This window comes from Lemur catta, chromosome 2, assembly GCF_020740605.2.
Source record: "Lemur catta isolate mLemCat1 chromosome 2, mLemCat1.pri, whole genome shotgun sequence".
Classification (NCBI taxonomy): domain Eukaryota; kingdom Metazoa; phylum Chordata; class Mammalia; order Primates; family Lemuridae; genus Lemur; species Lemur catta.
Window position 1 is genome coordinate 111,032,818 of NC_059129.1, and position 24,021 is coordinate 111,056,838.

Here is a 24,021-nt window from a genome sequence, read left to right on the forward strand (position 1 = left end):
CAGAGTTCCCAGAAGTATTTTAGGTATGTACAGCAAGAGCCAAAACTGACTAAGGAAGAGTGCTCCTTTCTACTATACACAATTCTTTGCTATATTTAAATTTCTTATTAACTTCAGGAAGTTTAAAACAAGCAGAATAACCTCACATAAATAAATGTAATAAATTACATAAGGGCTTTTAAAAATAAATACAAAAATGTATATCATAATGTCAAGAAAAACTACTGTCTAATTAAGAGGAAAAGATTTCCAGTAGGATAAATCCAAGGAAATGCAAGGATAGTTTGCTATTAAGAAATTTACCAATATGTCACATAAACAGGTAAACTAAGCCCTAAGATCAAGATAATCTTAACCATAAAGGAAACTGGTAAAATTGAACATTCCAACTTAATTAAAAAAATTCAATACTTTATAAACCAAAATAATCAGGGTTCTTCTATAGCATTACATGGAATAATTCTCTCCAATAAATTAGTGGTACTTAATGATAAAATGCTGGATGATTTCCCAATAATTGAAGTCTAAAACATGTAAGCAATTATCATGTAGAATTATTTTGGAAGAACTAGATAATTTAGTAAAAATAAACCAAAAATAATTATTAAAAGATAAACAAAATCAGTACAGGTCTAGGAAAAATGTACAACCTAATGAATATAAAAAAAAAACATATCTTTACTAATTATTACCAAAAACCAAAGAGAAAATAAAATTGAAACAAAGATCTCTTAACTACACTACCTAGCAATAACTAATGAGAAATGCACCATACCTATACAGAAAAAAAATATGAGTTTAGTAAAATATAGTAACAAAGCAAACAAATGGAAAAACTTACTATCTTCCTAGATGGAAAGACTGCGTATGGTTGAGAACATAATTTTTCTCTAAGTAACTTATAATTTAACATAATAGCAATCTAAATCTCCTCCAAATTCAAATGCCCAATATTGTTTCCAAAGTATATGTAAAAGAACCAAGGGGTAAAATTAGCTAAATTAACTTTTTTAAGAAGAGGAGGGGAGTAAAACTCCCAAAACAATAAATGTTGGCATGGATGAGGAAAGATAGGAACACTCATACACTGCTGGTGGGGCTGCAAACTAGTGCAACCTCTGTGGAAAACAATATGGAGATACCTTAAACAGATACAAGTAGACCTACCATTTGATCCAGCAATCCCATTATTGGGCATCTACCCAGAAGAACAAAAGACATCGTATAAAAAAGACGGCTGCACTCAAATGTTTATAGCAGCACAATTCACAATTGCAAAGATGTGGAAACAACCCAAATGCCCATCAATACATGAGTGGATTAATAAAATGTGATATATGTATACCATGGAGTACTACTCAGCTATAAGAAATAATGGTGATATAGTACCTCTTGTATTTTCCTGGATAGAGCTGGAACCCATTCTACTAAGTGAAATATCCCAAGAATGGAAAAATAAGCACCACATGTACTCACCATCAAATTGGTTTCACTGATCATCACCTAAAAGCACATCTAGGAGTAACATTAATTAGGTGTCAGGCAGATGTGGGGGGGGATAGGATGGGTATATACATACATAATGAGTGCGATGCGCACTGTCTAGGGGATGAATATGCTTGAAATTCTGATTCGGGGGGGAGAGGGAACAAGGGCAATATATGTAACCTAAACTTTTGTACCCCCATAATATGCTGAAATTAAAAAAATTAAATTAAGTTTAAAAAAGAAAAAAAAAGACAAAGTTTCAGTAAGTAAAATATGTATATAATTCTGGAATCAAAGAGATTTCAATAGTAGATTCTACTTTTAAATAACACACACAAATCAGTAAGAAACATACTAAGACAGGTAGGCAATTAACACAAAGATTCAACTAGTTAACAAAATTATGGGCATATAATCAAACTTGCTAATGTTCAAAGATACACAAAATTTTAAAAAGAGAAACAATTTTCACCTATTAAATTAGTGATTGGTTTTGAAAAAACCACACACTCATATGTGAAAAATAGGTACTCTTTTCATTCTGTTAGAATAAAATGAAAGTTATTTGATGAGTCTATAGCTTTAGAAGTATTTATATTTTTTGATTAAGTATTACTGCCTTCTTAGACTCTGACCTGAAGAGAAGATTTAATTCACAAACAGAAAACTCTTTAAACTTTAAAATATTAATTATAGGCTGATTACAACATAATGAAGAAACAATACACACCTCCACCAACAAAGGACTGGTATGCACAAAAGGGGGACATCTATGTCCACTATTGCATATGACCAGAGGATGTGTGCCGCACATCCCCAGGCCCTAGAAGAAACATCATACCTTCCCAGATCCAATGATAGAAACTAAGGCTGAGGCACAGATTAATCAGCTGGACTTGTTAGCTAAGACTCAGTATCTCATATACCAAACACTCAATGTTGTTAAGAATTCTTGCCCTCTGTTACATCTGCTAATCCTTACAGCATTATGAAGCAAGTGTTATCTCCATTAAAAGCCTGTATGTCACAGACTTTCAGAAAGTCTGTGCCCTGAATAGCTGAAATTTTGAATACCAGGGATCACTATAAAGCAAACCTATACTGTAACAGGCCTAGGATAAAACCCAGTGTGGGGATTTCAATACACACTTTTATTAGTTTAAATGTATTTTCTATATTTCGTGAGAATGTAATTTTCTTTAAAGACACTGAGATATGGGAGTTGAAGAAATGCTACTCCGTTATGGATTACCTGTGATGGTGCAAAACCAGACATGTGAAAAGCTGAAAATACAAGTGGCACCTCAGCTTTCAGTAGCATTTCAATATAATGTGAGCTGCAAAAATATATCGGATGGATGCCAGATGCTACAGTGTCAACAGGTAGGTACCTCTGCATAAAAGAGAGAAATGAGAATTAAATAATGAATATACAGATTATTTAAAATAATCAAACACATACTTTTCTAAACCTTTTTCTTTGGCTGTGAATTGCTGCTTCAAAATTAATGTGTTGGCATAATAAGTTATTGCAAATATTATAATTATGTAAATTAATAAGTCAGAATGTTAAACACTGTAAAAAGAATAAATCTTGATAAAGGCAGTATTGTATACTTCCCAAGACATACAAATAAAGTTAGTACTTTGTAATTTTGGCAACTTAAATCCCAGTAGAATGATGAAGAAGGGTGCTGAATGAAAGAATAAATAAATATATGAGTAAGTGTATGAGTAATAAATGCTTTACATTTTAATACTAGGTGTATTTCAATATGCTTAATATTTTTGGCTTTGGCTGATGGTTCTATAACGTTAAAAGGTTTTAGCTTTGTCAGCTCTTGAAGATATTTGTCTAGTCCCTTTTTCTATGTTGATATTAATTCAAATCTGAACCTGTATTAATAATAACCCAAATTGGGAACTCTATAAGAAACTCACTTCTAGGCCGGGCGCGGTGGCTCACGCCTGTAATCCTAGCCCTCTGGGAGGCCGAGGCGGGTGGATCGCTCAAGGTCAGGAGTTCAAGACCAGCCTGAGCGAGACCCCGTCTCTACTAAAAATAGAAATAAACTATCTGGACAACTAAAAATATATATAGAAAAAATTAGCCGGGCATGGTGGCACATGCCTGTAGTCCCAGCTACTTGGGAGGCTGAGGCAGTAGGATTGCTTAAACCCAGGAGTTTGAGGTTGCTGTGAGCGAGGCTGACGCCACGGCACTCACTCTAGCCCGGGCAACAAAGTGACACTCTGTCTCAAAAAAAAAAAAAAAAAAAAAAAAAAGAAACTCACTTCTAAAACTAGGGAAAAACACATAATGGATCCCCATCAAGGTTCTGAGGACAACTATTTTGTATAAAACTTATTTTTATTTTCATATTGTACCCATATTTACCTATATTTTATATGTATATTTATATATTATACATATATAAAGATACACACACATGTATTTGCAAACACATTTTTCAGCAATTTCTTCATAAAAAAATTGATTATTTTTTCAATTTAGTTCTTAGATACAATTTATCATTGCAAATGATCAATAATGTATTATTCCTACTATAAATCCAACATCTGTCCACAATTTTTTTAAAAAAAACTTGAAGATATAATTATGTCTAGAAAAACTTCAACTAGCAATTATATCAATAAAAAATTGATAATCAAATTAGATCTGAAGACTTTACATAATTAAGAGACTTTCAAAAAGGCATTTCATTTTCTTACCTTTACTAGACAACTCTTACTTTAAAATTTTTTTGATGAAAATTAATACTTTTAAATTAAAATGAATTAAACTCATGAGTTAAAATACGGAATATTTCTTTCTTTCAAACTTTCTTGCTAATGCTGACATGCTTTTATGGATTCAGATTTGAGTTATATATTAAAGTTTCTGAAATCAACAAGTTGATTTATCAGTGGTTTCCCTGTTTTATCATTTATCATAATAAATGATTTATTATTTCACACTGAGGAAATATATATTTGTAGGAATACATATAGAGAGAATATGTATTTTTATACAGGTTCTCCAGGAGATACCTCATAGTACATAAAAAACATTAATTCTGTGTATTAATGAATTAAGACATAGATAGCACATTAAATGGACATCTTGTAGTCAATTTTATATTGATGTCTATGACAAAAAGAAATCTTTCTGTTGAGTTGTTAAAAATAACATAGACTAAATGAAATTACCATCCACTGATTTATCTTTTGCTAATTATGCAATGTTTCACTAATGACTGTAGAATAAATAAATCTAATATAGATTTAAAAGCAAAAATCAATTAATACATATATGTTTTAATTTTCCATGCAAACTTAGGTAATAAGTTTCTAAATACATGTATAATAGTAGTAATGAGTTCTATGTTTAGGAAATTATTCTTATATAGTATCTTTCCTATGTTGCATAGGAAATACTTTTACAGTAGGTCCAATAAGAGATAAATACAATAGATTAATTACATTCTCAAAGAAAATAAGCCATTGTTATGCAATGTACTCCCTAACATGAGGCAAGAGTTCTTCTACTCATAAATTATATTCTGTTGGAAGAAATTATGCCATACTTTTTGGAAACCAACACAGCTCCTGACAACAAACTTTACAGAGAGTAGCTGCCCAATATATTGACTGAATGACAAGATACTAATGACTATATAATGTAATAATGGGAAACTCATTTATAATAAAAGTTTTATTAGTTGATCTATTAATTAACATTTCATAATTCTAATTTACAGTAAACAATGTTCATAAAACTAGTGACAATTCTGAGTAACATGAATATAACAAAGCATCTTCTGAATCATCAAATTATAAATTATTTACTATACTTTTAGTGTTTTGATGTATTTTGTTTAGTCACAACTCTCTGAAAGAATAGTAACTCTATTAACCAGCATACAGGCATAAGCAGAACACATGCAGGATAACAGCATTTAACATATCATCTAAGTAACACATAAACTAATATATATACTATGCCAAAATAAAATTGCAAAAAAAATCATCTGTAAAAATATGGGCTTGGGAGATACTAGAAAGGGGAGTAACATGAAGGACTTTATAAAACAACACACTTTATTTTACTTTAGTGATGAAAAATCAAAAGTTATGCTTAAAAATAAAACATAGAAGTCTTAGTTTTTTTCTTTCATGATAGGTAGTTCTGATGAGTCATTTTATTTCTGATACCGAGAAAAATCTAGTTCTGTGATGCTATGGAATTAAGTAGAAGGACTCTCTTAAAAGATTTAAAACTCTCCAATCAATTCAAATGAATCTAATACAGTCCTCCACCTCTGGGAATCCATGGGCAAAGGATGGGCTATGCTTTATCAGCAATGTCATAGCTAATTGAGCATCATGCATAAGGGTGAACAGAAAATTTTGAAAACTTTTCAAAACTTTAATTCCATAATTCCAGAAAACATAAATCTTTCTCCTCTCAGGAAAAAAAAAAACAGAAAAACAGAATGCTCAAATATGTATAAGACTTAAAGTCACATATAAGAAAGGGAGGGGGTCTTGACACTGGTCCTCTTTCCTACAAGTCACTGGTCACATGACTTACTTTTCCTGATGCCCTCCAAACGGGTTACAAGTGTGCCATGACAGGCTAATGACTGTAAAATTTAAATATACATTTATATTTAAATTTCATTAGAAATTTTAACTTTGTAAACTTTCAGATACAGGTAATTATTTTTTTATGAGGAGTAGGAGAAGGCTTTGTAGTAGCTATCCTATATTGCAACTATTATAATACATGACCTTCCTGTTGAACTATACTAGTTCATTTGAGTATTACTTTAGCCTGATTTATCATCAGTGGAGTTTTGTTTGTGCATGTAAAATACTCCAGCTTTTATTTCAATTGAATTTGTTTTCCTTTTTCATGTTTTTATTGACAGAGAAGGCATGTATAATCGTCACTTTTTTTTTTTTTTTTTTGAGACAGAGTCTCACTCTGTTGCCCGGGCTAGAGTGCCGTGGTGTCAGCCTAGCTCACAGCAACCTCAAACTCCTGGGCTCAGGCAGTCCTACCGCCTCAGCCTCCCAAGTAGCTGGGACTACAGGCACGCGCCACCATGCCCGGCTAATTTTTTTCTATATATATATTTTAGTTCTCCAGCTAATTTCTTTCTATGTATTTTTTAGTAGAGACCGGGTCTCGCTCTTGCTCAGGCTGGTGTCAAACTCCTGAGCTCAAATGATCCAGCCGCTTCAGCCTCCCAGAGTGCTAGGATTACAGGCATGAGCCACTGCGCCAGGGCCAATCGTCACTTTTATTAAAATTATTCTTTGAGATTAGGTATTCTTACATAAAATAATTTCTTGCTTTTTTAAAATCTATCATGTTATTAGTGGTTTTAATGTTAACATTTGACCAAACTCTGATTCTTGATGAAATTCCATAAAGAATGATTGTTTTATCATTTAGAAATTTGTTTTTTCTTAAAAACAATAACTGAAGATAATTTAATTAAATCAATACATTAAAGGATTCTTTTGGTCTAAATGCTGTCAAAGGGTAAATTTTTGAAATTATTTTTATCTCATATCAGTATAGTCACAGTTTGTAAAATTTTAAGAACTTCAAATTAATGTTTCATTAATTCCTGTTTTGCTTATTCTAGGCTTATTTTTTAAACTTTTTAAAGGTAATTTGTTTAAAACATTCCTATGAACGTAGGGATTCTAGTATCTTTAAACATATTTTTTAAAGAATAAAAGCTTACTGTGCCTTACATATTTCTATTTAAATATTAATTCACACACTCAACACATACTTATTGAGTGATTACTCTAGGCTATAGTTTGGGACACATCTGAGAACAAAACAGAAAACCCTGTCCTTGCAGAAAATAAATACATAAATTAAATAATATACCAAGAATTGATATAGGCTACATAAAAACAGTAAAAAAAAAAGGGTAATGGGTTGGGTAAAGTAGGATTGGGGAAACAGCTTGATGCTTATTGAGGCTGATTACAATAACAGACTGAGCTAAGGAAGGTAGACAAATTTCTGCTCTTAATAGCTAAAGCCAAAGTGTTTGCCACCACATTGCAGATTTGCTTATTTTATTAACTTGCATATAAACTATCAGTACACTGTTTGAGACAATGGAACAAATGAAACAGAAAAGGTACCACTTTTTATATAATATGTTAAGACTATTATTCAATGCACTACCAAGTAGCATAGAACAAACACCAATTCAAAAGATTAAATCAAAAACATTTATACCGTGGAGCAGTGATCATACAGATATTAGTAACAACACATAGCTAACAACTCCAGATAGAATTCCTGTAGAGGAATCCTAACAGAATGTTATTTGTTTTACAAAGAAGCACTAAAACAAACTACTGGTAATAAAGCATTCAACTTGATGTATTTGTACTTGGAAAGAAAAAATGATGATGTGGGAGGTACTGTGTAAGTCTTCACTGACAGTATAGCTGCACCAAAGAAAGACGTCAAGGCTTTATATCAAGAGTTCATTCTGAAAACTGATGTTGCTCCATTCCATTCATAGATCTATATTCCATATTAAATGATGCTACCAAAATAAGTCAAATAAAATCTAAGCTGCTAGAATCTGCCTGTTTTCAGTTTTATGGGAAGAAATGCTATCAGAACACAAGATTGCTGATGTTACAAAAAATGTATTATTAAAAGGTTTATAGGTTCAAAGTAGAAATGCAACTTAAGAGAACTATGGTTTAACATGATTCACTGGTGATGTTTACCCATGTCTTAATCTGAACACTAAAATAGAACTGTTAAGACAAGCAGAGTGTGGGTATCATTTTAAAATATTTGACAGGAAAATGAATGACTGGACTCAAAATCTGTACCCGTTATCAAAAGATTTTCAACATTCCATTTGTAAATGGAAGAGTGGAAAAACTGTAAGATTTTTATACTGTTCAAGTACAATTTAAAGAAATGACATTGCTGAAATTCTGTTTAACAGCAGGAAAACAGTTCCGTTGATTGGAGAAAAACCAGTACATACTTTTTTGCCATTTCTTTCCTTCAGTTCATAGGAGCAAAATTTCTCATTATGTTGAAGAGAAACAATTGTAAAGTCTTTTTCAGTAATTGCATATAGCTATTTCAAGCTGTATAAATTTCAATTTATAAAATTATAAAAGTTCAGTATTTAATGTATACCCTGTTGAATTATTTTCCTTATCATAAATATATATAGTAAAAAAAACTTAATAAATGTTTTCGTCTAACACCACATAGCTATCAGCCAGTCCCCTTAACTTATCCTCCTTGAGTGTGATGTGATTTCTCTATTAAAATGCAACATGTCATGGAAAATGTTTGGGAAGTATTAGCGTAGCTGATATAGTCGGCAGTTTTCTCCCTATGAGATCTCACAAGTTGAGTAAAATCTTTTAAAATACATTGTAATACCTTAATAAAAACTCTGTAGGTTTCTAAAATGTATATAAAATGAGTGTTTTTTTCTTCTACTGAAATATAGCTATTATTTCTACTTAATGATTTTCTTATACTGTAATTTAACCAAGAAATTCTTTTAATAAAGCAATAATAAAAAATATCCATTCAATAGTCCTTTTTTCACATACAGAATTTAACTCATATTACTTATAAACAAGTTTAAAATTTAGTAATTTTAAGCTTCTATTTCATTATCATGTTTCTACTTCATGAAAATGCTTCTATGATCATTAATCTTTCATTCAGTTACTATTAGGTAAGACATCAAGTATTTGAGAAAATGTCGAATTTACATCTTCAAAGAGATTACGTCAAAAAGCATTCAGTTACAAAAACAAATATAAATTATTAGAGCCCTGTAGAAATAAAATAATATTCCAGTGAATTTAAATATGATGTTCCTTAAAATTTCAAACCCTCTTTTAAAAACAGACTAAAAAGTCTTACAGAAATGTGTAGTCTCGGCAACCAAAGGAAAGCAGAGGTCAAAAGCCTGGAGAACTGCTGAAGAAATTGGATTGTTTTCTCTTTGTCCCCCAACATTATCATGAACAGAGAAGATACAAACCAGTCATGGCCAGCATAACTCCCTTGCAGACAGACTGAAAAACACAGTTAAGGAAATCTTACAATATTATATTCATTTCCATTATCAGGAAAGAGATACTGATGACACTTAGTCCTCATTGAGTTTTCAACCACATAGAAGCTACTGAAGTAAAATTAATTTTTATTAATGAAAAAGGAATCACTTACATAATTACTATTTTAATGTACTCTTTGCTTAGATGTCCAGTAGAGGTCAATGGCAATAGCAACGGAAGAGACAGTTAGCTGCTTTGTGAAAATACACTTGTTCAAGTCCTTAACAAAATTGTACCATCCTTTCTGTATTTGAGGATATCTGCTAAGGGACTAACATAACCAAGCATAATCAAGTCTACACATTTTTAGAATCCAGTAATGCAAATTGTTTGTATACATATTTTTCTTCAACTCAGACTTCATTTTTGAAAGATAACCAATTCAAATGAAATAATAAATGGATATGGAAAACAAAAAGTAACAGCCTTATTCTGAATTTGTGAAACCTATTATGTCTGAAAACACATTCTAATAACTTTATTCAGTTTAAGATTCAATGAATAAGACTGAATTTAATGATTAAAACTCAATAAAATGCACATTTAAAAATACAGAAAATACAGTAAGAATATATTATAACAAATCACTAACATAGCTTATTTTACTATAAATGTGTCAAGGATCTCACCAAAGAATTATGAAAAATACATGAAGCAAGTTCAACTATTATGAATCTACTCAAAAAGGATATGAAGAGAAGATTTTATAGAATCTTGCTGTTGTTTCAGGAGTCTTTCACAGTGCTTTAAAACCAAGGTAAGATCGTTTTCTGCACCATCTTTGAACAAGTTGAGGAACTTGCCATACCTACGTTAAAAGCCCACAAAACACATAAAACAAAAGATATCAGGCCTTGCATTGCATATTCATTTTTTGAAATCCATCAAAGAGTATTCTGCTTGAGATCTCAAGGTTGTATGTTTTCAAATTTCTGCTTTTAGCATAACTATTTTAAATATAGCACTCAGAAAAGATTAACTCTCCATAAATGCTCCTAATGGTTATGATATATTTGGACTAGCAGTATACATCTGGTAAATACTGGTAACTTTAAAGGAAGATGAAACAGTAATGAGAAAACAAAATGATGATACCCTATAGATGAATAAAATATAAGCATTTTTTTTCTGAATTTAATCTAAAACATGCAATATCAACAGGTTAGTTTTACAGAATCTTAAGTACAGAAGTAACTTTAGAGTTCATCCAGTCTAATGTTCCTAAATGAAGGGAAGACTTTGGAAATTTACGGGACCATTTTTGATTGTCATAGTGACTGGTGCACTACTGGTACTCAGTGAGCAAGGGTCAGGTGGTTAGACACAGGGCAATCCTGTACGGTGACAACTTGTGAATATTTTATTTGTTACTTGTATGGATGAAAAAGCTGTTTAGAATGATCTGAAATTAATTCTGTTTCATGTAAATGTCCATATTTTTTTTAAAAATAAAATAAACGTATACTAAATGCACCTATGTGTAAGTCAAGGAAGGATATAGTACTTTTGTTTTGTTCAACACCTTACTAAAACTTGTTCACCATTTTGGAAAGCCTCTTTGCCAGTGGCAACACTGCTTGTGGTATTTGAGACACCAACACAAAATCAGTCTGTATTTGTAGCTGCCATGGTCACAATTATTTTACACATGGATGGCATCTGTCTATTAGACTGTAGTCAAACATTTTGTTATAAATCACTTTCCATTTATTTTTTACAAATATTATATAGAGCTAAAAATATGTGATTAGCCTGCTTACATTATCTATAGATTCCATTTCAGAACACAAATGGAACATTATAAAATATTTTTATAAAAAGCAGGTATAGGGTAACAAAACATAATCAAGAAAGTTGTGTGATATAGGTGTGCAAGCTAGAATTAATATCATTTTCATCATGCTTTAATATATAAAAATGCTCAATCTATTTAAAAGCTATCAAAAAAGTCTTTTTTATACTTGATTCTGAAGATGACCCTATAAGAAAAATGACAGTGTCAAGATCCCCTTTAATAAGAAAGGGAGGTTTCTAAGATTCAGTCCTTAACTCTTCTTCTGCTGTTTAGCTTGCCCATTTCTTCTGAAAATCACAATTTGAGTATTAAAAATTCAAACTACAATAATTGGGGTTTATCCATTTTAACTTCTGCATTGATCCTTAAGGTACTTTTGTGCTCATCACCACAGAATTAATCGTATTTTAGAAAAGCGTATGATTGTGCTACCAATGTGCTGATTTTTACAGTGTTATTCTTGGAAAAAACATGATAGTCAGAGGGGCTTAAACACACTGTAATTAGCCTCTGGAATAATAATGAACTGTAACCGATTTACTTGCAGAGGTAATTTAATCATGTGCCAATAGACTCAAAAACAAGGTTATTATTTTATGAATGATAAATTCTGCATTTAAAGTATACAAAATGGTTGTTAAGTTAAATATTATTAAGCACATAGACAGATAAAACAAATTCTAGAAATGCACAAGGGAGATATTTCCCTATACTATACCTGACAGTCATTTTAATGCCAAGCTGTTGCACAGATGAAAGACTTTCATTCCTCACATTTGCATCAGTAGCTAAAAACAATAAAAAACTGAGTTATAAAAGTGTATGAAAGTCTGCATAATAATCATTTTTAATTGAAAATTGATGAAAGCAATATTTTTACATATTTTAATGTGAATTTTGAAAACACTGATGAGTTCATTTTTTTAAGAGCTGTCAGTTATATTTTCAAAGGAATTAACAGGAAACTTTTACAAATAACTTTTCTCCCATAAAATGCACTTAAAAACATATTAAATACAAAACAACTAATAGTTTTAAAACAAATTATTTTACTCAGCTCTCAGAATAAAAAGCTGTTAACCCAAAACAAAATGATCGATTAATAGAAATACAGTTCTTTCATCATGCTATGCATATATAAGATTTTGAATTACAAATATATACAAGCATGGTTGTTTCTTTCTTGGAATTCATGTTTAAATCTTTAATCAGTGTTCTACTTTCAATGTATGACAACAGATGAGGATGGAGTGAATGAATTTTTTCTTGCAGGCCAAGTTTCCTTTGTGAAGTTGTTGCGATCATCTACCAAAAGTGGAAAAGGGGTTTTATGGCACAGAGGACCACAGGAGAAGCTGAAAGTTTGAGTTTGTTCTTGAGAACATTTGTTGACCAAACTAATAGTGAACACTCAAAAGCACCAGTAGACAGCATTCAGGATCTAGCTGAAACTTTTAGTTTTTGGCTAAAGAAATTGTAGGGTGCATATATACACATGCATGTATACACACAATGCATGCGCGCGCACGCACACACACACAGTTAAGAGAATCATCACATAGTTATCTAGTGGTAGGGAAGACCAAAACCTAAATTTTCTTAATCACATATCACTGGGTTTTTGTTCCTTCGTTACACATTGGTGTATCAAGTACTATCAATATTACCTATTTCACTTGTGGACTCATTCATTCCTTTTAAGAAATCCTTTCTGATACAGTCAATGTGGCACACCATGCAAGAAGATATGGGGAATAATATATAAGTCATACATCATACCTTAAAAGAATTTTCCATGTAATGTCAGAGATAAAATGTGAATATAGGTAGCTCTGACAAGGGTGTTTTAAAACCCTAAATGGAATAAGAATGATACAGATAAAGTGCTATATGAATTTAGAAGAGGAAGAGATTATTTCCAGCTGGTAAGGAAGAAATGACATTTAAGCTGAACCTTAAAATATGGTTTAAGGGTATATACTGAGGGAAATGCTTCAATTTTACACTTGTATTTGATATATAGTATGACAACTTGGCAAGCAGAAATGGATCCTGGACTACAAAAATTCAGTGAAAAAAGTTTTTATTATATACGATTCTGGACTAACTGCAAGTTATGAAGCAAAAATTAACATCTTCAGAAATAAAACAAAATTAAGGGGACAATATGAATAAGTAATATTCAATAACAAATGGATATCTTCAAGGATTCTGATGCACATCCATGGCTGGTTACTATTAATAGTAGTTTAGTGATAATATGCCACAACAGTGTATGGGATACATAATACGTGCTTAATAAACACTGAGTGAATAAATGAATAGATAAATGAACAAACATCCAATGAAAAGCAACAAAAGCAACAAAAGAAACTGTGCTTTAAATATCAAACTAGAAGCAAGATGGAGAGGGAAACAGATATGGACATAAAAATATTTTCTGTACATTGAAATCAAATAATACGTAGAAGATATAACTCCCTCTCCTTGAAGTCACTCTGAAAAAATAAGTGTTGAAAAAGTCAAACGATACCTATAGCATCCTACTTACCCCATTTAACAATGCTTAAATTCAATCTAAGATAGCACTAATATGAAATTATATCTGAAATACCTAATAATTTTAATTATAAATATAATCCTCAGAATAAAATGAGTTGACAAAATTTACTTAACATGGACTGAAATCACTCACTCTGGTAATACATTCTGTTCTAGTTTTGGTTTGTGAAGCTAGCACATAAAGCAGTGGTAGAAGAAATTAAATCTATTCTGCCTGGCACTTGGCTAATAGTGTGGAAAAAAAATAAATTTTCAGAAGAGTAGAGAATTTCTCCAATCTAGGACAAATCCATGGTTGGAGAAGCAGTTGCTGCTTGGCTGCTTACTGACTTTCCTGAAGCCCGTCCCCATCTGCTGTAAGGTCAGAGAACTCTTACCACCCAAAGAAATCAACGCACAGTACCTTTCCTCCTCCCTCCTGCTTTCCTACCCCAAAGTCAGTCAGTCTGTAGGTTCTGTTGCTTTTTAAATATGTGGTTGTACCTAGGCATTTTATTCAGTTCTTACAGTCATAAAATTCAATACCTTGTGACTAAGCTATTGTAAGCATCTCAGCCTCCTAATTGGTATAGTCAGTATTATTTGGGGAAAAAAACATTACTTTTTCCATGTCTTGATTATGCAATTACCCTTGACCTGGAAGACTCTCCCCTCCTCCCGCTTTTCAGTTGTAATGTCACAGGGGGAAGCAGAAGTACCACTACTCCTGCTCTGTTATTTCTTGTCTTCCATGATGACACCAATCAACACTGATGACCCTTTCCACTGGACACCTGTGGCACTTATAATAAAACCTCTCACTGACAATAACCCAATTAAAATAACATATTAAAAGCAATAGCACATTGTCTGAAATAATAAAGCCAGTTGAAAATCTGTCAATTTCTTTTCATTTATTTTCTACCTTACTATATGCTACAATATGCTTAATTTATCATTTTAGGTGTATGCCCTATTTCCTCTCCTTGAAGATAGGTTCATACTAAATACCTCCTTGCAATAATCTAGCATTGTGCTTTATTTACAAACATGTTTCATAAATGTAAGATAGATAAGATTATATTTGTTTAAGAGTCAAAGAAAGCATAAAAGGTGTTCAAGTACAAATATTAAATTTAAAAACTATATTTTAATAGTCAAAAGGTGAAACAATGCAAAATTTTGATATTTTTCCAACTTTTTGATTAACTAGCATGAAGACAAAAGAGACAAAATAAAAAAATATCTACTACCCTGAAAGGGCTACTTAATTTATCACTTCAAAAAAACAATTACTGTAGGAAACAATCCCCAACTTATTCCAGGGAATTGAGTCAACAAAAAGTTAACGTCTATTAAGACTTGGAAAGATACCTGTATAGATTTACAAACTGCAAATGTGCAGAACTGTATCTGTTTATTCTTTTGTCTTTCTTTAAGGGGATAAACAGCCAAACTAATTTGATTTTTCCAGATTTGCAAATTTTATAATGGATTGAAATCCTGAGGGAGCTAACAACAGATGGATGATTGTGTTATTCTAATTTCAACTACCTTAGGGTTTAGAAGGCTGTCATTTTTTAAAAGACAATCAATTTCTCATTTCAAGAAACTTGAAAAAACATTGAATATATCTATCCAATGTTTGCTTCAAAACATTTTATATCAAAACATTTTACGTTAAAGTAAATAGAGTGAGATATTTTAATAGAAAACCATTGTTCCATCAGCCAAAAAATACATGATAAAGGATGAGGATACCTAAAGCCTTGGGAAGAAAACAATACTAGCAACAAGCTCACCATATCACAATAATAAGTAGTAAACAATCAAAGAAAGCCACTTTACTTTTGGCTTTATTATAAGATTCTGTAGATAGCTGTTCAGCTGGAGCCTTTAAGAAATTTAAATTTGCATTCAAGGTTTATCTGCCTAGATAATACATTCAACAAAGCTGACATCTGAGATCTCACTCAGCATAATTTAGGAGTATAACAGAGGGCAGAAAACGCGTACACACTGAGAGCAATCAGTTTCGTTGAGTTTTTAGCTAATGTATACAACATAATTTTAATTTTAGATTATCTACAGAAAGTATGACCCCCATAGAGCAATGTGCCAAAGGCGGCTGTAGAAATTAGAGATTATTATACTTAAGATAAAAGAGATACCCACTTTGATCACGCAAATATCATGATTATCACTTCTTACTCATTTCTTCTGTTACTCCTAGACTTGATCATTACTGTATGTTTTTCATAAATTTTTAGGTTCATTCATAAGGTTATAATTTTCTTCACAAATGCTTTCCTTCAAAATCTATTTACAATTTCTGTTTTTCCCCTCTGTGCCTCAGTTTCCTCATTTTAAATTATGCTTACTTCAGAGATAATTATAGGACTGAATGATACAGTGTATATCAAGTATCTCCACATACTATCTAATTTGTAAGAGGTGTTCAATAAATATCATTTTCTTCACCTACCTTAATTTTTGTTTAATGCTATCCTTTATTTTATTCTCATTTGTTTTCATTCTTTTATTAACTTATTTATCCTGTTCCCAAATTTGCCTTAGATGTCACTATGTGTAAATAATTAGGTATAGGTACATACCTATACCTAATTTCCTGTGTATTCGGAAACATCACATACTTAGAGTTGTTATAGAAATACATTTATGTGAATGCAGGTGCTTATATAACAGCATGTATATTTAATCAAATGTCATATCAAACATACAAAGGCATTTGAGACCCAATGGAACAACTTTAGCCATATACAATATAGTAACTATCAAAATGGTAGTTTAAATACATATATTCACTTCTACTTAGGAGTAAGAGGGAAGGTGACATTCTAGCTGAAATTTTACAGTTGAATTGGACACTATCATGTCAGTGTCATGGGGAGGGAAACATCCATCTAGAAGGGGCAATAGGAGCAAAGGTTCAGTGGGATAAATGCATAGGATGTACTGGACAGTGACAGGTAACAAGGCTAGAAAGATAGGCTAGGCCAAATTGGAAGCATATATGACACTTTTAAGTTTTTCTTTTTATGGAAATATGACTTATATAGTATCTGCTTGAATAAATAACACATATTTGAATGATGGTTTCTTTAACAAATGGAGAAGTCATATCAGTCTAACAAGGAAAAGGAGCAATTACCCTTGATGATGATCTATCATGAGTCTATGCTACTCTCTACTTACTTCACTGTCTCTTCATTCACTGCTGCCCCTTAAGTATTGGATACTCCCCTTTGGAAACTTTCAGTTCTGCACTCTATTTCATCCTTTACACACTTACTACAATAATCTTTGTAAGGTACAGATGAATCAAGTAAAGTTTTTGCTCATAAATCTTAAAAGGTTTACTCTACTGACTATTAAGATAAACTCACTGACATAGTTTATAAAGCCCTCCTCTATTCTTTTATCCATTCTTTTATTTGGTGAATATTTACTGAAATTATTATTCTAAGTGCACAGGGTACAATGATGAGTAAAACACAAAAACTACCCTATATGAGTTTATAGCAATGTAGAAAATTAGACATTAAATTAGAATATGAGAAAAATTACAATGAGATGTGCTATTTGCTTTACTTACCAAACTGATGATTTGAACAGTATTACTTCTTCTAATCCATGAGCATGGTATATCTTTCCATGTTTTTGTGTCCTCTTCAATTCCTTTCGTCAGTGTTTTATAGTTTTCCTTGCAGAGATCTTTCACCCTTTTGGTTAAATTTATTCCTAGGTTTTTTTGTTTTTTGTTTTTGTAGCTATTATAAATGGGACTTTCTTGGTTTCTTTTTCAGATTGATCACTCTTAGCATAAATAAATGCCAATTTTTTGGTGATTTTGTATAATATCTTAAATTTTACTGAATTCATTTATCAGTTCTAATGGTTTTATGGTGGGACCTTTAGGTTTGTCTAAATACAAGATCATGTCTGTAAATAAGGATACTATGACCTCTTATGACCTCTTCCTTTCCAATTTGGATGCCCTTTATCACTTTCTCTTGTCTAACTGCTCTAAGACTTTCTATACTATGTTGAATAGAAGTGGTAAAAGTGGGCATCCTTGTCTTATTCCAAATCTTAATGGAAAGGCTTTAAATTTTTCCCCATTGAGTATGATCAGCTGTAGGTTTTTCATATATGGCCTTTATCATGTTGAGATATGATCCTTCTATAGCCAATTTTTTGAGAGTTTTTTTCATGAAAGGATGTCAAATTTTATTGAATGCTTTTTCAGCCTCTATTGAAAGGCTCATATGATTTTTTGTCCTTGAATCTATTGATGTGATGTATGACATTTATTGATTTACATATGTTAAAATATCCTTGCATCCCTGGGATGAATCCCACTTTATCATGGTCAATGATCTTTTAAATGTGCTGTCAAATTCAGTTTGCTAGTATTTTGTTGAGGATTTCTGCATCTATGTTCATCAGGGATGTTGGCTTATGGTTTTCTTTTCTTATAGTGTAAATCTTTCTTATTTCTCTTTCTATTCATATTATACTCAGTATGTTTATTGAATTTTTCTCTTTTCTCCCTCTTAAAAAAATACTCTCTGCTAGTGCCTTAACTTGGCCTATTCAAATCTAAAGCCAGAGCTATTGTAGTAACTTTTAAAATGGTATCCTAGCAAAGACTGCTCATTTTTATTCCAGAGATATTGACCTGTAGTTTTATTTTTTGGTTGTGTTCTTGTCTGGTTTTGGTATTAGGGTAATGCTGGTCTCACAGAATGAGTTTGGAAGTATTCCTTATTCTATTTTTTGAAATAATTTGAGAAGAACTGGTACTAGATTTTCTATAAATGTTTGGTAGAATTTAGCAATGAATCCATCAGGTCCCGGGCTTTTCTTTGATGGGAGACTTTTTATAACTGCTTCAATCTCATTACTTGTAATCGGTCTCTTTAGATTTTCTGTTTCTCCATGGCCCAATTTAGGTAGGCTGTATGTGTCCAGGAATTAATCTATTTATTTTAGATTTAACAGTATAGTTGTTCACAGTGGTCTCTAATGATCCCTTGTATGTCTGTGGTACCAGCTGTAATTTTTCCTTTTTCATCTCTGATTTTATTTATTTGGGTTTTATCGCTTTTTTTCTTAGTCTAGCTAAAGGTCTATCTATTTTATCATTTCAAAAACCCAAATTTTTGACTGGGCATGGTGGTTCATGCCTGTAATTCTAGCACTCTTGGAGGCTGAGACAGGAGGATTGCTTGAGCTTAGGAGTTCGAGACCAGCCTGAGCAAGAGTGAGACACCGTCTCTACTAAAAACAGAAAAAAATTAGCCAAGTGTGGTGGCACATGCCTATAGTCCCAGCTGCTGGGAAGCTGAGGCAGGAGGATCGCTTGAGCCCAGGAGTTTGAGGCTGCTGTGAACTAGGCTGACCCCATGGCACTCTAGCCTGGGCAACAGAGTGAGACTCTGTCTTAAAAAAAAAAAAAAAAAAAAATTTCATTTTCATTGATATTTTATATTTTTTATTAAGTCTTGATTTTGTTTACTTCTACTCTGGTCTTTATTCTTTCTTTCTACCAATACTAGGTTTGGTTTGTTGTTGCTTTTCTAGTTCCTTAAGGTGAATCATTAGGTTGTTTATATGAAGTCTTTCTATTTTTTTGGTGAGGTCGTATTTCTCTGAATGTTCTTGATGCTTGTGGATGTGTGATGACGTCTGTGTATTGAGGGATTAGGTGTTTATTTCAGTTTTTACAGTCTGGCTTTGTTGGTGCCTGTCCTTCTTGAGAGGGCTTTCCACAGATTCCATGCAGACTGAGTGTAGAGTTCCCTAAGCCTAAGACCACTTTAGCTATCTCAGCACTAGAGGATAGTCTAAGCCCAGGGTTGCCATGAATATCACAAGGACTCCAAGGTTGACATGGCTTTCTGGCCCCAGTAAAACTGGGGAAGACCCAAGGAGAATAATGGGACTGTGTGAGAATGCTGGCCAGGGCCTTGAATGCAGATGGCCATCCCAGTGGCCAGATGGGTATGCCTTCCAGGAGACAGGTAGTATGAGTCCCTGACTGCAGTGAGACAAGCTGCAGTTGACACTGTGCCCGGCCCCCTTGGGATCTGTTGTGGGAAGGAGGATGGTGGACCTCTTTCATTGGCTCAGAGAGGTGCGTATCAGCCAGCAGGTTCCTGCACAAGCCAGGAAGTTCCTCAACTGCAATAGAAGGGGCTGTAGCTGAGACTGGGGCCCTAAGGGTCTGCTGTGAGATGGAGCCTGGTGAGCCTATCAAGTTGGTTCAGACAGGCACATGTCTCCCAGCAGGTTCCTGCACAGACTGGATAGTTCCTTAACTGTACGAGGAGGGGCTAGGGCCAATACTGGGCTCCCTTGGGATCTTCTGTGGGACAGATGCAAGAAAGCCCAGTCTCAGCTCAGAGGAGTACAGAGTACCCAGCAAGTTCCTGCACATTTTAAATAGTTCCCTGGCTCCAGTGGGAGGGGCCAGAGCTGAGACTAGGCTTACTTGGGATCTGCTAATATTCCTGTCACATTGGCTCAGACAGGTGTGTCTCCCCTGTTGAACATGAGTTTTAGGGGTTCTGTGGCACATCCAGGTGACATTTACCTATTAGGTAGCTAGAAATGTGAAAATGAAGTTTATAGTAGATCACTGAGTAGAAGATATAAATTCTGAAGTCATCAATATATGATAGGTAGATAAGATAGTATGAGCAGATGAGATCACTAGAAGATAACGGATAAAGTCAGAAGAGTAAAAGTGCATTAAGGAAAATAACTGTTAGTGGATAAGACAGGTAAAAGAGCTCAAGGATGAGTCCCAGAGTTGTAAGAAAACCCATACATTTGCAAGGAGAAGAGATTTAAGATATCTGGAACATATATAGCACCAAGTGAAATATTTTTGTGATGGGAATACTGTGTATATTTGTAATTTAGTTACGCATCTCCTTGAAATATTACCTATTTGCATATTGAGTATTTTTCAAACTTCAAAATGTTTAAAATGTACCTGTATATTCCACTGAGGGGAAGTAGCATTCAGAAGGGCTTTCCGTGAGATGAAGCACAAATTTTTCAAGTAATTCTACTAAAGCTGTAATAAATAAGAGAATAATTAGGATATTAAAGGTCAAGAGTAATACATGACAATGCATTTTTAAATCACAAACTAGTAGATAAAAGTCATCTGAACTTTTTCACAGTTATTTCTAAGGGGATCCAATTCAAAATGCATACTGTTTTAGTATTCATAACAATGTTCCTAATTTAAATTAAATTTTAAGAACTTAGCAGAGAACCTATTCAATGTAAAACTGAAAAAGAATTATCTGTTATCTTTAGATCCTCTAAGGATTATTTCAGAATTTGCTAAATGATTTCAAAACAGGAAGAAAAGTATCACTAATTATGCTGTAATAGCTTACTACTATTCTTCTCACATAACAGGAAAGAACTAGTGAACACCAAGACCAGGATCAATGGATAGCTTATGTTCCGTTCAAAACCAGGACCCATTATGTGTTTTATATACTATGTAACTGATGGTATCCATTCAAGGCAACCAGATCAAAAGTAAGCTTGCCCTGTCTGGCTTAGAAATGACAAAATGACTTTCTAGGCTGGTTTGATAATGCCACTATGGTTGCATATATTACCCTTAAAATGGATATAAACAGGTGCATTATAATTAATATGCAACCCAGAGGTTTTTTTTCCCACTGAAAAGAAATATATCTGTAGAGTCTCTGATATGTTTTAACATAAAGCAAGTAAGCTTTAGTAACCTTTCAAAATTGTGCCCTGTTTACATTCAGGATGTTATCCTATATTAACTGAATGAACCCTATTTCACATCCAAGTGCATTTTAAATATATAATTCTTGAAAAAAATTAGTGTTCAACATGAGAAAATTTCAAAATCAAAGAGGAATAACAATGCTTTTTAACAATTGTAGCTGACAAGCTATATCATTATACTTTAATGGCTTAATATAAAAATGAAATGTTTTTATTCATTGAACTATATTCATATCATGCTTTCAAAATGAAATGAGTGTTAAAAAAATGAGGGCGTAATAGTCAAGGGTCAGAAAGGACACCAGTATTATAGATTATTTAAGTTTATAGTTGCTTAGACCGATTCTATCTTTACATGCATAAGTACAAATTTTACCATACTTACAAAAAACTTTCAAAGATCTTTCTTCTATGAATACATATATAAATAACTGCCCTCAGGTAAGAGCTTTTAACTTCTATGTGTATACCCTTCTTTGTTAAATTAAATCATTTAATTTTGTTTCGAGATATTAATAAATTTTACAAAGAGATCAATGTCTTGATGAGGTACAGATATAATCATTCTTGATAAGAATAATCTAAGATGCAAAATACACATTAGTACAAAGATTAGACAGAAAGAAAATTTTACATAGAAATGTCTAGTTAAAACTCTAATGTAACTATTCTCATTTTAGCACAATCATGCTTGCTATATGCTATCTATTCAAGTAAAGTGCTTTAGTTAATGGGAAAAAACACTGTATGCTGCTAAGCAATTGTTTGAATCCTATGCCTGAAATTGTGTTTAGCAGTCAGAAACATAGCTGAACACACTTCAGTGAATTAAGAAAATTCTTCATAACATCTGTGTAGGAGCTACACACAATATAATTTGAAACTTAAGAGTCACAGGGAAGCCTCACTGTTTTCTGGCAAGTACTAACCTGGAAACATGAAGTTATGTTATTAGATCAGTATACTTAGAGGCTGATAAACTAATTCTATACTTTGTATGCAAAAATGACATCAATGAAGTACTTCAAGAGGTTCTGGATTTCTATTGGTTCCAATATTCATTTTGTCTAGCGACCCTTAAGAACAGCACCATACATTTCCAGACATTTTGAGGGATAAGGTATAGTCATGGAACAATGCTAAAAACTGATCCACAAATGGTAAGTGAAGCCATGACTCTAATCTCATTAGTGTGTCTTTCTAACTAACCATAAGTGTAGCTGAACTACATAATTATGGAGTGGTTATTTATTTCAGTATAAACAGCAGCCTCACTCACTGTCAATTCACCGAAAATTCCATTATCTATAACTCAAGGAAATTCATGTCATAAAACAATTCTTAACCTTAAAAGCAATTTAACTCTAGGATATTATTATTCAGAAAGTATACTGTCTAGGGATTGGACACGCTTGAAGCTCAGACTCGGGGGGATGGGGGGGGCACGGGCAATATATATAACCTGAACTTTTGTACCCCCATAATAAGCTGAAATAAAAAAAAAATAAAAAGTGTGCTATGTTAAAAAAAAAAAAGAAGAAAGTAAACTATAGAATATTGTTTTGTCTAAAGTAGATTTTAAAATTTTAAATGACCAACCTGGAATTTCTATTAAGGATTTTAAATTATGGGCCTTCTTACCTTTAATTCCATCTATTTCCTGTGGTAGGAATATGCCATTTGTAGACTATAAAACCAAAATTTATAATATTTATATATTAAAAAGAATACAGGTTTTCTACTAAGGAAAAACTAAATGAAGACTATCCAAGGATACTTGGGTATAGACTCTTCTTTCTCTGTTGGCTTTGCCATCTGCTGTGGACTAAATGTCAACATCTCCCCAATGTGATAGTATCACCATTTTGGAAGGTGATTAAGTGATGAGGGCTCTGTCCTTAAGAATGGAATTAGTGCCCTTATAAAAGAGGTTGCCCCTTTTTTCACATGTGAGGATACAGTAAGAAGATGCCCTCTTTGAAGGAGAAAGTAAGCCCTCACCAGACCCTGAATCTGCTGGCACCATGATTTTAGACTTCCTAGCCTCGAGAACTGTGAGAAATAAATTTCCATTGTTTACACATTACCCAGTCTAAGGTATTTTGTTATAGCAGCCTGATGGACTAAGACATTAGTATAACAATAACTGGTGCTAAGACCAGGACAGCTCAGCGTTTGAAAATATTCAAATTTTCTGAATTCACTCTTTGACTGGAGGGTGGGGGGCATGGGCA

At 32.6% G+C, this 24,021-nt stretch overlaps 1 protein-coding gene across 3 annotated transcripts in view; it reads right to left on the reverse strand.

Annotated features, from left to right (window-relative positions):
* Positions 1-24,021, reverse strand: part of TBC1D32 (TBC1 domain family member 32) — a 184,350-nt gene that overhangs the window by 17,353 nt on the left and 142,976 nt on the right. For all 3 annotated transcript variants that reach the window (XM_045544276.1, XM_045544275.1, XM_045544274.1), the window contains 5 exons: positions 21,000-21,083; positions 12,153-12,222; positions 10,332-10,447; positions 9,443-9,597; positions 2,741-2,881 (listed from right to left, as the gene is read on the reverse strand). In XM_045544276.1, the coding sequence (XP_045400232.1) occupies positions 2,741-2,881; positions 9,443-9,597; positions 10,332-10,447; positions 12,153-12,222; positions 21,000-21,083 (566 nt within the window). The remainder of the gene's footprint in view (positions 1-2,740; positions 2,882-9,442; positions 9,598-10,331; positions 10,448-12,152; positions 12,223-20,999; positions 21,084-24,021) is intronic.